At 38.9% G+C, this 16,614-nt stretch overlaps 1 protein-coding gene across 2 annotated transcripts in view; it reads left to right on the top strand.

Annotated features, from left to right (window-relative positions):
* LOC117530881 (poly(ADP-ribose) glycohydrolase-like) overlaps nt 1-16,614 on the top strand; it is a 53,994-nt gene that overhangs the window by 32,123 nt on the left and 5,257 nt on the right. For both annotated transcript variants that reach the window (XM_034193829.1, XM_034193830.1), the window contains exons 12-14: nt 1,204-1,351; nt 10,307-10,385; nt 10,596-10,704. In XM_034193829.1, coding sequence (XP_034049720.1) covers nt 1,204-1,351; nt 10,307-10,385; nt 10,596-10,704 — 336 coding nt within the window. The remainder of the gene's footprint in view (nt 1-1,203; nt 1,352-10,306; nt 10,386-10,595; nt 10,705-16,614) is intronic.

Here is a 16,614-nt window from a genome sequence, read left to right on the forward strand (position 1 = left end):
CCGTCTGCACGTCTTTCATTAAAAAAATCTCCTTTAACAGTGGAATATCCGGATAAAATGCTGAAACCGACTTCTTCTGAAACTTCTCTGTTCTCTCACGATGTCCTGGATCAATAGAGCCTGAAATGTGGAAGTTTTCAGCTTGAAACAGGCTGACGACGGCGCCTGGGACCGCTGCGGGACATCTCGCACCGTGGGAAGTCCTTAAAGCGACGGTATCACCTCAAAATCTCTCATCAGCCGTTAAGTTTCACCGAAAACCAGCTTAATTTTTCTAACCGTGTCCACTTCGATGTGTCTCACAGGTTTAGAAAAAATTTTGATCAAACAAAGCGCCAGTCTCTCAGCAACTTCTCAGACAAAGGAATTCCGACGAGGGGCTGGACGACTCCTCCCACAAGGAGTGCTCACAGGCGAATGACGTCACCGACAGGCGTGGAAAAACTCACGCATGCGCACGAGGGTTCAAGCATGTCTGACGTAAAAACATATGAATGAAATCCATATAGTTTTTGAAAAAAATAAAAAGGACCTATACTTTATTGACAGACCTCGTACGTTTTTTTTCTCTTAAAGAGGCATTTTTGGACCAGTGCGACTTATCCTCTGGAAAATACAGTAATCGTCCCAATCCTAGTAATATATAGAGAGAGTTGCCTCACATTTCCTTTTGACCTTGAGCTTCAAAATTGCCTTGTTTTGAGACTGAAATGTGCGATTTTTGAGGAAAAGCGGGTGGTAGGTTATTAATATGAGTGCTTCTAGTTTGCTGCACACACAAAAATGATATGGGTACAAAAAACAGGGGAAGGTCTTGAGGGATCCATGCCCTTTTTTGTGTGTGTGTCTTATTGAAACCATCAGCATCTATTTTTTTTTCCAGTTTTTCCAAATAAGAATAAAGTGTATGCAGCCACCTAGTGAATGTCTTTTTACAAAAATCTTTGCCTTTTTTGTACAGCTTCTCAGAGCACTTCAAGAGGAAAATCTCAAATTACCTTGATTGAGGACATTGACATTTCTGCTTACCTTGAAACAGACTTGACATTATTCGAACCAAACCAGATGTTTTCATTGTGGCATTCGTCTTGGAGGCCCCTCAGCTCCTACTTGTCTGTGATTGTAACACAGAGTAAGTGCTGCTTGCAAGTACGGGGTTGTTAAATGTCAAATGGTGCTCTGTTTTGTTTTTTAAATCTGCAGGTGGATTTTGCAAATCAGTTTGTAGGAGGAGGGGTCACTAGTTCTGGTCTAGTTCAAGAGGAAATCCGTTTCCTGATCAACCCTGAGCTTATTGTTTCCCGTTTGTTCACTGAAGCCCTGGATCACAATGAATGCCTTGTCATCACAGGTAAGTGATGAAAGAGATTTCCGATATCCCATAAAACAATTGTTGTATGTTTTGTCCATCTTGGCCAGATGACGGATGCTTTGGATTTACTTGTCTTACATTTACACTATAATTTTTTTCAAAGGAGAAAAACATATTTCTCAGTGTGTCTTTGCATGTGCAGCATGTGGCACACACAGCAACCCTTCAGTTTACCCCATGCTGGCACAGCAAGAGGTTAAATGACAGTTGGTGTTTGTCTTTGATTGTCACAGGAGAGGGTGTCATTGGTTGGACTTTGGAATTGGACTGTCCTGATTGCTCTGTTGGGGCTTTCTTTTGAGTAATTCTTGAACTGCAGTCATGTACTGAGAGGCTGCAACAAACAAATTTTGGATGGCCCACCAGTAGGAGGAGTTACGATTGAAGGAATCACACCAGGATGCTGATTGCTCCTGTGATTTTTTTTTTTTTCTTTTAAATGTAATTTGTCTTTTTCTGAACTTTTTGTTGTTCTCTATGTTATATAAAAGTAGATTTCAGCCTCACATTTAACAGACATTTGCTTTAACAAATTAGAAATTGTCATTCAGTAACCCAATTGTCAGACCCAAAGTACATATACACAGTTGTCATTTGGCAGAAATTAAAAAGTCATATTATAATTCAGGTCAGGACTGTGGACTGTGTCAGGTGTGCAGAGAACTACTCCTTGGGGTGGTGGTGTTGACCCATCTCCTTGGTTTCATAATCTGTGTACAGCCATTTTCATAATTTGTTTCTCTGTATATTGTGTACATATGAAAATACAGGGTTTTGGCCCAGAAATCGGATGGATGGATGAGCTTTATTGTCATTACGCAACAGCAACGAGATTACGTCCACACTCAAATTGCCACAGACAAGATACAGCAATTAATCCACAATTATTACTTGTTTACCGTAATAATGGCATCCATCAGAATTAAGACAACTCATATACATTTGACATTGTTTATGTGCACTAAACTTGAAACAGTCCGTTTTCCGAATTGAGGCGATGTGAGTGTGTGGTAGCTGCTGCAACAGGAGTCGCGCCGCCGCCAGCTTGTGGGGAACGGGGACCTGCCACAGCTAAAACGACGCAGCCCCCGGAGGGGAGAAGGGCTGGCATGAGCGGTGGCCGGGATGAGACCGCCCTTGCCGGAGTCCCAAGCTTATAATGTTTGGTGAGATTTGTTTCTCCAACCATTGCAAAGTTGCGCCATGATTAGTAGCACCAATGAGGGCATCAACATGGTGCACATGCCATGTGGTGGTGGCAGTCATCATTGCCTTGGCACTGGTAATGGTCTGCATTTTGTAATAGTTTTAGGCTTGGTATTACAACAAAACCATTGTATGGTTGTGGATACACTGAGGGTCCATTTCATATGCAGTGTCGCTTTTTATAAAGTGGTTAAATGAATTGTATACCATTATATTTAATCTGCTGAGAGCCAGTGATACTGGCTGCTGCATATTGTAAAATCACAATTAATAAATAAATCAATGGCTTCAATGTCCAGATTCGATCATGTACTCACGTACCCATTAGCTTGTCAGCAAAATCCAAATTTTCTAAAATCACAATTAATAAATAAATCAATGGCTTCAATGTCCAGATTTGATCATGTACTCACGTACCCATTAGCTTGTCAGCAAAATCCAAATTTTCATCGAGCTTCAGCTCCAACTTCGATGCACACCAATGTTTATATCCCATTCAAAGCGCTCCATCAGTTTAATTACACTGGGAATCCAGTGCCTTCTTTATTTTTAGCAGTTGATGTTGGACTTTTCCACCAAAGCTTCCAGTTGGTGTTTCACAATCACTAGCACCCATCTTCCTTCTTCTTGTTGGCAAGTGTTCACGTATGCCCAAGTCCCTACCTCAACTCATATGGTTTTGTTATAATAAATATAGAAGTGCATTGCATGTATGCATTATTTACTAACACCCAGATCCAAAACAGCATGTAAAATATGGGGAACAAGAGAAAAGATGTACGTAATTAAGACTGTGTGGGAAGTGACTGAGTACCTTCAAAACTCCCATATTTTTTCTCATCCATCTTTGACCTCCATAATCTTCACAAAAATATCAAACAAATGCACAAGCCATTAAAAAAAAATTGGTGCTGCCTGATCTTCATGAAAATTAGGCCCTGAATATTTTGTTGAATTTAAATTGTTGTCATAACTGACTATTATAGAGTGACAATTTATTGACTGATTTATACAGCTCAGTCTAAGGCTTGTTTAGGATACACAGAAGGCATCATCTGCATCCCCACCCTTTAAACCAGCCATCGTACCGCTTAATCAGGGGTTGTCGCATGGCGGAGTCACCTTCAGACTTCTTGGCAGAGCTCTCATTCTTGCCTCCACATTCACCACTTAACTTTATTACTGGGTCTCAGAATTAATTATAGTTGGAAGACCTGCCCAAGACTTGGTTCACTAATGGATTCTTCCATTCCATCATTTTTATTAAACCCGCCCCGTTTCCCTTGTCTCCCATTATAAAAATCTAAGCTGTAGCTGCGTCGTGGTCATGTGGTAAATCATATTCCCCTGTGATGCATTCTGGCATACAGTAGAAAAGCTAATGGATTGTATCTCTGCACTGAAATCCACAAAAGTGCCCAGGCCTAATTGAATCTTCCTTAATTGCTAAATCTCTGTCTGCCATCTGGGCGGTCAAAAGTATAAATAGGATCAAGGAGAAGGCAGATGATGCATCGATGACCGTACTGACCAGGAAATGTGAAGAAAAATTTCTGCTCTCTGCATAAAGTCTCACATTGTATTTTTACTTGTCAGTATGGGCAGAAATCAACCTTTGTATTGAAGATATCCAGAGAAACAACATTATTTGCATGGTTTATAATTGAAATGGTAAATGGACTGCATTTATATAGCGCTTTTCCATCCGCATTAGACACTCAAAGCGCTTTACAAATAATGCCTCACATTCACCCCGATGTGAGACATTATTGACTGTAAATATGACTGTAGGTCATAATTTAAAAAAAGAACATATTATAATCCTGTTTTTTTTTTTGTTGTTTGTTTTTTTTTTTTGGTCCCCCCGTTTGTCCAGTTTTAATGTGACATTACAATAAAATGTCTTGAGTTTTTAATATCTCAGATATGAATTATTGTTCATGTATTTGGAAATTAAAGAATTATAACAAGTACCTGTAGATTCTTGCAATCCTGTTATTTGAGGATAACGTCTAATTGCAAGAATCATTTGTAACATTAATTTTCTTCACGAATGTGTATCATCAGAGTTCACAATCATAATTCATATTCATGAAAGTTGTGCAAGTTTGATCATACCATTTGATCTTTGAGAAAGACCAGTGAAGTAAAGGCTAAACAGTAAAAGCTAAATGTATATACAGTAAAACTCGCCTAAACCACCATCGTGTAAACTGGATATTCGCACTCACCGGACAAAAGCAGAAGTCCTCATGCTTGTGTATGGATTCTGTGTAATAAACACCGTATATAAAGGATTTTGTATTACGGATTTTCACTCACATTGGACAAATCATCCCGGCCATCGTAATATATTCCATTAAAAGCCCCTCGCATATATCGGACAGAGCAGTCTGGACATCAGTCCAAGCTCCTCCCGAGCTCCTCACTCGGGAGGAGCTCCTCACTCGGAGTCGAGCCGCTGCGCCTCCACGTCGAAAGGAGTCAGTTGAGGTGGCTTGGGCATCTTTTCCGGATGCCCCCTGGACGCCTTGCTGGAGAGGTGTTCCGGGCATGTCCCATTGGGAGGAGGCCCCGGGGAAGACCCAGGACACCCTGGAGGGACTACATCTCTCAGCTGGCTTGGAAACGCCTTGGGGTTCCCCCAGAGGAGCTGGGGGAGGTGTGTGTGGATCAGGAGGTCTGGGTGGCTTTGCTTGAGCTGCTGCCCCCATGACCCAACTCCGGATAAAGCGGAAAAAAATGGATTGATGGATGGATGGACAGTCTGGACATGCTCAGTAACAGAGGTACAAAATTGAGATGGGACCGAAACGAGGCAGGGCGTAATTCAAGGCCAGTGATTAATAGCAAAATGCTGCTTGCTGCCTGCGCTGTAATATGATGTTAAGTTTCACACATATCCCTGGGTGTGACAAACCAAACCGCTTTAGATCACAGCCCTGTGCATGGCTGTGAACATGTCTGACACGCACCTGCTAAATGACACAGACCACAAAGGGCTGTGATTTGTCACTTGTACATTTTCAGTCCTTCCTCTCCCGTCATATTTTAAAAGTTTTTGCTGTGCGTCCGCTGACTACATTTCGATCGTGGATCAAATACATGTATGTTTGGCAGAAAAGTCTCCAAATATGACTAAATTTACAACACAGAATCATAAAAAGATGCTCAAATGACCTGCAATTTGTGGAGGAAATTGTGTGTACCATACTGTTGGTTTGGAGATTGATTGTATAAAGATGTGAAGCTCATTGAGGGACAAATTAATCCAGAAAAAAACCACTGTTCCTGCTGTAAATAGCATAAAGATGCCATGAGGAACTTTAAAAGGGCCACGCACGTGTTAAAGTCATTGAATGGCCAAAGAGTTAGAGAGTTACAGAAGCATAAATCATGCTTTAGGATTTTAAGGTAACACTCTGCAGCTGACTTCGAAAAAAAAAAAAAGAGGGATTCAACCAAATGTAATCTTTTTTAATGCACATAATGTCCATGTTAATGTATTATTTAAGGCAGGTATTTATTTTTTCAAACAAAGTTTTGACCCAGTCGTTAGATGAAGCTGGTCTTAATTCAGTGTCAGGCTTTTAATCAAGGGAATACGTAAGCCTAATTGGTGCTGGGGATTCCCTGTAGATTGTTCAGCGCCTCCTAACTATAATCTGTTACTTACATATAACTGATTTTGTCCGTTTTATACATTTAACGAATTTCAATTATGACGGACAAAATTTGCTGGTCCACCTGAATCCATTATATGTGAGCTTTACTGTATATGTTAAAAGACAACTGAGTTTTCTATTTTTGACATGAATTGACATGACTGTTGTTTGCCTATGAAGCATAGTGATGACACTTTTCACAAGAAAATGGATGGTTTTTCCAAGATTCATTTGATGAGAGATTTTAATCGAACTGCAGTGACCTTAGCATATTAATGAATACCACAATACATCATCAGGTATATTTTTGTATTTTCAGATCTGATCACGTATCTTAGTACCACTGCAATACTGTGTTTGTGCTGTTTCTGTTTGGTATCAAAGTTATGTTTGGAACATTTCAATGGTTTTACTCTTGTGGCTTCAGTTAATTCTACCAGCAAATGGCCAGATTTACTTAAACAGCGAGAATGAGCTCATTGACTCTGTATTTCCATTACATTTGTGGCTGCCGTCTGTGTCTGTTTAGTGTCTGATTTATGAGGGTGCGCCTCATTACATCGGGTCCATGGACCTGCCTCCAGGCACATTCTGCAACTGAACTATAAGCAGGCACAGTTCAGTGGTATTATCTCACTAATCTGGACAACAGAAAATGTTTCAATTTGAAGTAGTATTTGGCTACTACATAGTCATTCTCTATACTGTTAAAGAATAATCAGGCTGTGTTAAACAGCTTCCATTATTTACGTTTTCAGCAAGTTAATATACTGTAGTTTACAAAGTTTATTTAAAGTGTATTAATGTTTGTTCCCTGAAATGTGGCACACAGTAGTGATGGATGCTGATGTATTGAAGAAACCAAGAAATGCTGGTCTTCGGCGATTATTTCAATGCAACCATTGGCACTGACAGGGCTGGCTGCTACGACTACATCAGTCCTCATAGATCTGGCAAAGCATCTCAAGATCATGGTGGTAAAAATGGTGTAATCCTCCTTGACCTTGCAAACAGCTGGTTGCTACAAATTGGGTCGAGCAATGCTAGTATCAACATCTAGAGCAACATCACTGGACATGGTATTATTAGAAAAAAATTTGCCATATTGGAAAATGCTGGATGTTTCTGCAGAATTGGAGGATTGCTAGAATTCACATTTTTTTAAATCTGACCACAAACCTCTTGTGCTTTCCTTTAGGATTCAGTTGAAGTCTTAGTGACTGCCTTCTGTTCAGTGGCCAAAATTAAATCTGGCCATACTACATCAGATTGATTTATGGGCATTTGCAGGCAATCTCTGTGGAAGACGTGCACCCGTGGACTAGTGATCCATATTGAAATTCCAGGTACAGGTATCAGAGAATGGATGTGGTGGCATTGAGAATAGGCACGGGGGTGGTTGTTAAAGGAATCTGTGATCAAGTGACTCGCCATCTGTGGTCTAGTGAAACGTGGCTTGCTTATAGAGGGATCAAAGCACTTTCCGACCCAAACCACTCAGTGGAAACAGGCTGTCAGTATACGCTAGTTAAATCGTCATGGTGTGACAGCTGCATAATGTATTTGACATGTCCAGCGTATTTGGTGTATTTCTCGTACATTGGGATATGCTGGTTAAATCGTCAAGGTGTGACAGGACCAGTGGCGGCTGGTGAAAAAAATCTTGTTGGGGCTGGTGTGCCAATAGAGTTCCCTTCCTAGTCCAGTACAGGCATTCAAATGAACAGTTTGAAAATTACTACAATTCCACAATAATCATTTAACATCCTTCTCAAAATCAGCAGTTTCACAGATAAAGTTAACCATTTACAGCTATATTAGGTCTCATTTATACTTTGGAAAGGAACAGTATCAAATACAATACAACACTGAAGTTCTTGAGCAAGGAACATTTCACCATTTGACACCAATTACACACATAGTACACCACACTGTACTGCACTGACATTATCTTCAGCCAAATAGATCATGGGTTTCACCCCATGGGTTGACACCCCCTTAACACAATAGAAAATATCACCAAATTTAGACTTTTTCAAAATATGGAAAAATTCCTCAATTGACAAAAGAACATTATGTACATACTAAAATGTTCACACCACCTTCTAAAAAAGAGAGGGAGAGGGACTGTGAGTGAGTGAGTGAGACAGACAGACAGACAGACGAAGACTCGATCCAGAAAACATTTCTCCATATCCTCATACCTTGTCCTCATTACAACAGTCGTCCCGCTCCGAACTATTAAGTGAAGCAGTTTGCACATTTGTTTTCCCTCGCAGACCTGAATTCAATGTGTGACCACACGTCTCCGTAAAAAACAAACTCAAAACTCAGACTTGGCAACATTTGTAAGACGTGAGGCTGGGACCTGGTTTTTGTTGGCATCATACTCCGTCTTTTCCACCGACCTAACTCTGAGCCACCAACGTGAGTGCCACCAGTGTGTAACAGTTTATGGTCGCTCCTTTATCCCAGGTTCTCCTCACCTCCCAAAAACTGTGTCCCAAAGTACTTCAATGTATTCCGGTGGGGTTTTTGTTTCCGCCAAAAACAGCAGCACTTTGATAAATCCAGGGGCGAAAATTCTATCACGGGTCGCCCCTGCCTAAAACATTAAATTTTGTCGATGCTGATTGGCCAAATATTTATTATTTTTCCTTAGCAACCACACACAATTGGTCCAGGGGCGAAAATTCTATTGCCCCCAAGATATTAAATTTGGTAATGCTGATTGGCCAAATATTTATTTATTTTTTCTTAGCAACATACACAATTCCCAAGAAGAGAAATGATATGTTCTGTTGGTGAAAATAAATGCACTGTTGAATGAGAGTCAGTTGGTGGAAATGTTGTTTTAATAATTCAGATTACATGTAGGCACATACTATTAAGTAAAACTGACATTGATAATACTTTTTTATTCTAATTTATCCCCTCCACATCTGGGAGGCCGATGCCCGAGCGCCCCCTATGGGCCAGCCGCCACTGGACAGGACCCTTAGACAGCTCCAGTTTCAGGGCTCTTGTGGCTGATTATTCACTCAAATGGACACCCGCTGCCGTGAGGTGAGAACAGAGACTGTAGGTCAATAAGTGCTTTCACTTTTGAGTTGCCAAATACTAGAAAAGTCTCCAGTGATGGCAGGAAAAGGAGCTAGATTTGTCACTAGCCGCCTTTGATAAAAAGAGGGTTTGGAAAGTCCCCAGATTTAGAGAGAAAGTCGCCCAGTTGGCAACACTTCACCACATACTTTACATATCAGATGCAGCAGGTAGTTCAGCATACGAAGAGCTGGCCTGCCAGTATGTAGACCGAGGTACGAATTCGACTCGTGCTACCTCCCTGTGTCCTTAGAGAAGACACTTAATCTGTGTCCAGGTACATATCCCATAGACAAGAACCTACCAGAGTTCTCTGTGATTAGTAGACAAGGAAAAGTTTTTGTAATCTTTTGGAAAAGTTCAGTATTTTTCTATAAAAACTTTGTCTTTTTGTTGTTACTTAAATTGTGATAAATCGTGCTTACCATATTGTGGATATAGTTCAGGTTTTTTTTGGCTTTTGGAGAGTTCGCACCTGAGCAGGGGAAGACAACTAATCTTTTGTGTACAGCCAGCCTGCAGCTCTCAGGGACCCAGTCAAGACCCACAAGACCTGTGCTGCTCCAAACCACAGCTGGAATATTCTTGCTGGACAGAACCATCAGAGCCCAGGGAAATTAGTTCCAGAAAGAAACCAGAGAAGAGCTACTAACAGCTAATGACTTCTCTGTGACACAAGTAACACTTGATGGCAATTTACCCACAATAAATCAGGATCACTCCTTACCTTTGTCCACCATGTTGCTCCCCTTTTAACCAGCAGTGCATTGATCCTGAAGCATCTCAATGACCTGATCTGATTAATTCATTATTTACTTTTTAGGTAATGCTTACATCTCCAAAACAGATGCTTTAACATAGGATGAGTACAAATGTGATACATGCAGTGTTTTAAAATAAAAATGTTACTTCTTTGTGGTTGTTTGTTACTAATGTCAAAGTACTGTGTATGATTTTTCAGGTTCACAGCAGTACAGTAAATACACTGGCTATGCTCAGACCTACCAATGGGGTGGGAGCCACCAGGACCCAACTCCAAGGTATTTACTGCATATAGACAATTAAAAGACATTCATCATAAATGCTTATTTTACAACTTAGTAGTACATCATTGTAAATAAATAAAAGTTGTTGTCCATGTAGACTTCATATCTCTTACTGTGCTTACATATTAAATATATTTAACCTTTTGATTAAAACTATTTTTGAAGACATATGTAGAAAACCAGCCTCCCTTTGATTAATTTCAGAGATGCTTGGCAGAGAAGACACACAGAAATTGTAGCCATTGATGCTCTGCGGTTCAAGACCTTTCTTGAACAGTTTCATCCAGCAAGAATCAACCGGGAACTCAAGAAGGTTTGTTTTTGTTTTGTTTTTCATTTAAATTTTGCATCCTTTTTTTTTTTCAGTTTTACTTTATCATCTGTATTTTATCACACAATATCCCATAATTGTGTCTTTTGTTCTTGTGTTTCGCATTAGTTCAGATCCTAAATCAGAACATTTCTCCTCATCCAACACAAGTTTTTCTTCACTTTTAATTAGGTTGTGGTGCATTCTTCAATATGGACTAATAAAATAACAGCAGGTATTACAGTTATATAATAGACACAAAGTCCCACTTTTCTTTGCTAAAAATGTTTATTTCACAAATATGGTGCACTAGCCAGTGGTATTGGGATGGCCCAGTACATATTTTCCCATAATGAATAAGACTATGAGCATTCATATGAAGACTTTCCAATACAGAGTATGAAGACTAAATGCAGGTTTTCAAGAAACAGCAGCTAATCTTCTCTTCATCGTTTTGTCACTTGTATCATCCATTGTTTTATTCAGAAGTCTCAGCAGCACAGTGGCAGCAGGAATCACAGATTTTACATTATCTCCTCAAACTGGTACTGGTAGACAACAACGAGCATATATTCACAATGTTGTGCACATTCAGAAAATCTGTTTCAGTTCTCAGAGCTGTTTTGCCCAAACTGCTGTCCTCTCTGAAGGGTTCCTTCAGGATGTGGTTGAAGATGACATGCCAACATCTGATGAAAGTGATGGTGACTAGGGATGGGTATCGAGAACCGGTTCCTTTCGGGTATCGTTAAGAAATGATTCGATCCACCGACATCAATGTGCTTGTTTTGTGCTTAACGATTCTGTTATCGGTCCTTCAGAGTGGCCGTTGTTTTGGCGGGTGTTTGTCAGGAAAATGATCATTTCTCTACATTGATTACAGACCCTGCAGCGGGTCCTTAATCAACTTATCTGCAGCGCGGCTTTGCTTTGAACCTTGAACCAATCAAAGCGGTGGTTCGCATATTGAAGCAATGCTTCGATCGATTGCTTTGTTTATTTATTTCTTTCGCTTAACTTTCCCCTGCTAAAACCCTAAAGAGCATACGTCTGTGAGTTTTATTTACCTTTTCTATGTTAAACCGACCTGTTATGGTCTTCTGAAACAGTTGATAGATGTATTTTATAACTTAAAAACGGAAGCGATGCTAACGCGTTAGCATGTCTATGGCATTTTCAATGTTAAATGTTAGCATTTAGCAATTGCAGCCGTCATCACGTTCGGGTGCATTTGTTTTCAAATTGTAATATTCCTTAAATTTATTTTTGCTTATATATTAATAATCTAATGATTATTATATACAATTTTAGAGAAAGAGACAAAAAGAACCTGAATAGAAACACAACAGAAAATATATAATAGCAACTAACAATGAACATAAATAAATACATACAGAAATAAATATTTCCTGTGAACACCTAGTGACTCTCACACCTCCATTTCATCCCTGTCTTATTTAAGTTTAATGACAGTTTCGGTCAAACTATATTTTCAGTTTAATTTCTTCAGTGATTTCCTCCAGAACTATCTGCCAAACTAGAAAACTGCTGCATCCTAGTAAGAGCAGAATACTACTGTAATGAATTTGAATAAGGAAAGTTGTATTTTTTTTTTTTCTCACCTAAATGGATACTCCAGTTTATCGTCTGGAATAGTCCCAGACTGCATTTCAGAGCTTCTAGAATTGAAACATTTTCGTGCAGGTGGTGTTGGGGGGTAATTTTAGGTTTCAGCTTTTTTTGTTTTTCACCACTTTCATCCCTGAATATGACTCCTGTCTCGTTGCGAGAAAGAAACGAGAATCGTCCTCCGTTTTGTTCACACAGCTCCAAACGCTGCACGGCTCTCTGACGAGTCAAGATAAAATGATAGAATCCAGTCTGAATTAATAACTTCAAAGCGAAACACTGTTTTGTTTATTTTTATTTATGTCCAGAGATCAAGGATACAGTGACTAATTTCATATTTATTTACTTTAAGATTCAAGGAAATACATAGAAAACCTGTAAAGCCTACTTTTAGTACAAAATTCACGAGGTATTGATAAGGAAATCGATAAGGAATCGGATCGATAAGCAGAATCGATAATGGCATCGATATCGATAAAATCTTATCAATACCCATCCCTAATGGTGACGATGAATACAGAGGACAATTGACTGAATTCTAATTATGATGTTATGTTCATATTATGGTTTATTTAAAGACTGCCTAAATGCTAGTATAAATGTAAGAACTTAAACATATTTAACCCACTAAGGAACGTGATATTGTAAAGCTGTGGCTGCTATTTTTTTTTTTTTTTTTTTGAGATGTGTTACAAAGAAATGGAGATTTTGATGATTGACTTACTGTAGTTACGATATACGCAACATGTACTCACTATGTAAGAATATCAACCTCACATAACTTGATATATGCCTGATATTGCCATTCCTGTAAAGTTAGGTTTCAATACATTATTTTCATTGTGAAATGTGACTTGTCATTTAAATGGACTGGAAATACTAACTGTTACATATTCAGGTACCAGTTTTCAATACCCATCCCTATGCCCGATACATTTTTTTTTTCCTCTCCTTCCTCATAAAATTAATAGAAATAGCACTGATAAACCAGCGGCAGGCAGAATTAAAGATTCTACAAAATATATCATAATTTGATGGCCTCGGCCCGACTTTGGCCCGAGTCACCAAGACTAGATGGGGCAAGGCAGAGGCAAAGTCCGAGTCATGGCATGCCGATGCTGAGACATGGAAATCCTGGCCTCGAGGCCTCCAACACTGGTGTATACTTGTATAAAACCATGTTGTACCTTTCTCAGTATTCAGTTGACGTCCAGCAGGTTGCTGTCTGTCTGTCAAATGTAATCTGCCTAGAATTCAAGGTCAGACTGTCTGGCAGTAGTTTGCATCCATTCTGGGTGAATGACTTGCAGTCTTTGACAGAATGAAGGAACTGAAAGGAATTTGAGGTTATTTTATTATAAGACTCTGAGAGTTGCCAGGGATTGCACTGAAGTCATGAGGAGCCATGAGGGTACTGAAAAGAGGTGTTTGATGATGCAGATACCTTTGATTGATAATGAAGTTGTAAGTCTTTAGTGCTGTGGTGCTTCCACCCTTTTGTATGGTTATGAGACCTGAACACTAATGTTTCTAATAACAGTTCTCTCCACAGTATACTTGGGTATCACTGGAATTAAATGAAGAATTAGGAAGACTCAGATGCATTCTGAGGGATTATCAGCTATGACATTATAGCCATGAGGTGCGCTTCTCTGAGCTTGACCCAGGACACAGGTGCATCAGTGCTGAGGGCTTTAGCAACTGGAAAATACAAGAGTACACTAAAATGCCATCTGGACTGTATAGTTTTAGGAAGAGGGATGGACCGTTTGTGTGCCTGGGTAGCTGCTAACCAGAACCCATCCTGGTTCTGTGTTGTGGTGAGTCAATGATGTGCAGCACTATTGTATAATCTCAGACCTAACCTGATCTTCCGTATTCACATGTACATTATAGTGTAAAGAAATGGTGGAGGCTGCAATAATGCTTTCATTTAGCATTTATTTTTGTTTAATTTGTACTTTTAATGGCGTCAGTGTCAGAGAATTAATATGATAATTGGAAAACAATCTCACTGTCTCAGACAAATATAGGCTTAGAGGCTGTTGCCTCAGGTTTTGATGTTATTGGGATATATATTTGAGATACGTCCTGCATATATTGGAAACTGATGAATTGGTGTGTTTGTAGAGAATTCACCTAATTTCATTTATTGCACTGTACTTTCAGTCCAAAATTAAGTTTAATGACCATCAATTACTTCAGTGTAATAAATCAGTGCTGTTCATTTGTACTGCAGGGTTTTGTTTTGTTTTTAAAGAAATCCAATCCTGTCTGTAATATTTCAAAGCAGCCACATATGTAACAGAAAATCAAGACGTTAATGCTCTCAACTCTGTTGTCAGAAAACACAGAGGAGTTTGACAGCTCTGACAAGGGTGTGAAAAATCCACCACCATAAAGATCAATTTTTTTTTCCAAAGACTGTTCAGTGAACTGTCACTTCTGCCCTTTCACAGGAAGAATTTATGGCTGGTCCGTGGAAGGATAGCCACTTATGATTCATTTTCCCTATGTGCTTTATTTCCAAAAGCAAAATGAATGCATAGGCTCCTTTAAACAATTAATTCAATATTTGCTTAAAAAGTACAATTCACCAAGCAACCGGCCTTAATCTAAATAGTTGTGTTCAAGTCTTGACATGTATTCATCCTGGCAAAGACAACATAAACTCACAAACATATCATTTGCATGTATGCTCAGCATCATGCTTTCGGAAAACTGAATTACAGTGCTATACCTGGTTGTATGACTATAGACAAGATAATTTCTCTAAACTTGTGTGTGTCGGGGTGTATTAGATTTGGTAGAAGGAGCAGCTGATTAAATTTTTGGGTGAAATCCAAATTTTGATCTGTCGTTTGGATCAGTTAAACTTTCCTAACATTTTTGGGGAAGGTTATAGCTTCGTTGGTGGAGTATTTGTCCTCCATAACAAGATATAGGTTCAGATCTGGTGCACAAAGATGGACATGGATTCTTTTGTTGGTATTTCACAAACTGTTCAGGCTACATGTACACAAAATGCTTAAAGTTGGTTCACAATCCCACAGAAATATGGGGAAAAACCTTTTGAGGAAGACAAAGAAAAGTAGCAAATGTTACTGAAATGCAAATCAATCCTGGACAGATAAGTTTGTTCAGGTCTTTGCAAGATTGCTATTTGGAAGGCACTGGTACAGTTACAATCTCATATTTTTGTTTGTTTGTCATTTCCACTTGAATTTGTAGAGTGTAAGGTGTCTTTATACAAGAAGTTGAATTTAAATTTTATTTCAAAGCAAAACTTTCTGCATTGTGAACTAAAACAAACAGGCAAAGTAAAGCATTTCCCATTCCCTAACAGATGATTTATGTGAACTCCAGAATATATTCATTGACTTGGAAAATGATTATAGTTATTATAGTTTTCTGGAGAGTTGAGAAAATTGCAAATTCAGATTTATTTCTTCGTATTTATTTCTATAAATAGCACAAAATTTTTAAGACTCATCATACGTGACAAACTCTTGTAAACAGCTTTAAAAGGAGATAATCTTTCCCCTCCTGGTGGTCCTTGTTGCTATTGACTTGTTGTAGTGTTAGCCCAATAAAATATGGTTCATTCACATTTTGTAACAAATACAATATTATGCAAATGTTGCACACACATTAAATGTGTCTAAAATGTTCACAAATATCGGAGTATGCCAAATATCTAATATTTAAAAGTCAATATAAATATGGAAAATGTGTTGCCAGTTTGTAATTTTTTTTGTTTTGTTTTGTTTTGCCGGTGGTGGGGGGGGGGGGGTACCAGCCAATAATCTGACTCTAATTTTTCACGTCAAAAAATTATAGTCATAGATTTGTTCTTTTGGAAATGCTGGCCATTTTTATGCCGAAAACAACCAGTTTGGGTATTTGGACCCTATTTTCTCAAAAACTGTCCTATACCTTTTCTTTTAATTTAACAAGGGCACAATATTGGTCATTGACATTGTTCCCATCCAAAGACTATTTGTGTAGACTTGTTCGTTTGGAAATGGCGGCCATTTTTATGCCGAAAATGGCCATTTTACCTTGGGCTTTAATTGAGCCAGTAACCCACAGAGCCCTTAGCACGCTAATTCATGAAGTTTTCATTGTTAAAAATGCATAATTTGATTTGTTAATTTGATCAAAATTGTAAGGTGCTTAAAATGTCATTTTTCTGTACTGAACTGAGATTTTATATTACTGTGTATGCATTATAAAATCTCAATTCAGCACAGCAGGCAGCATGGTGACATAGTGGTTAGCACT

Source organism: Thalassophryne amazonica, chromosome 18 (genome assembly GCF_902500255.1).
Source record: "Thalassophryne amazonica chromosome 18, fThaAma1.1, whole genome shotgun sequence".
NCBI classification, from domain to species: Eukaryota; Metazoa; Chordata; class Actinopteri; order Batrachoidiformes; family Batrachoididae; genus Thalassophryne; species Thalassophryne amazonica.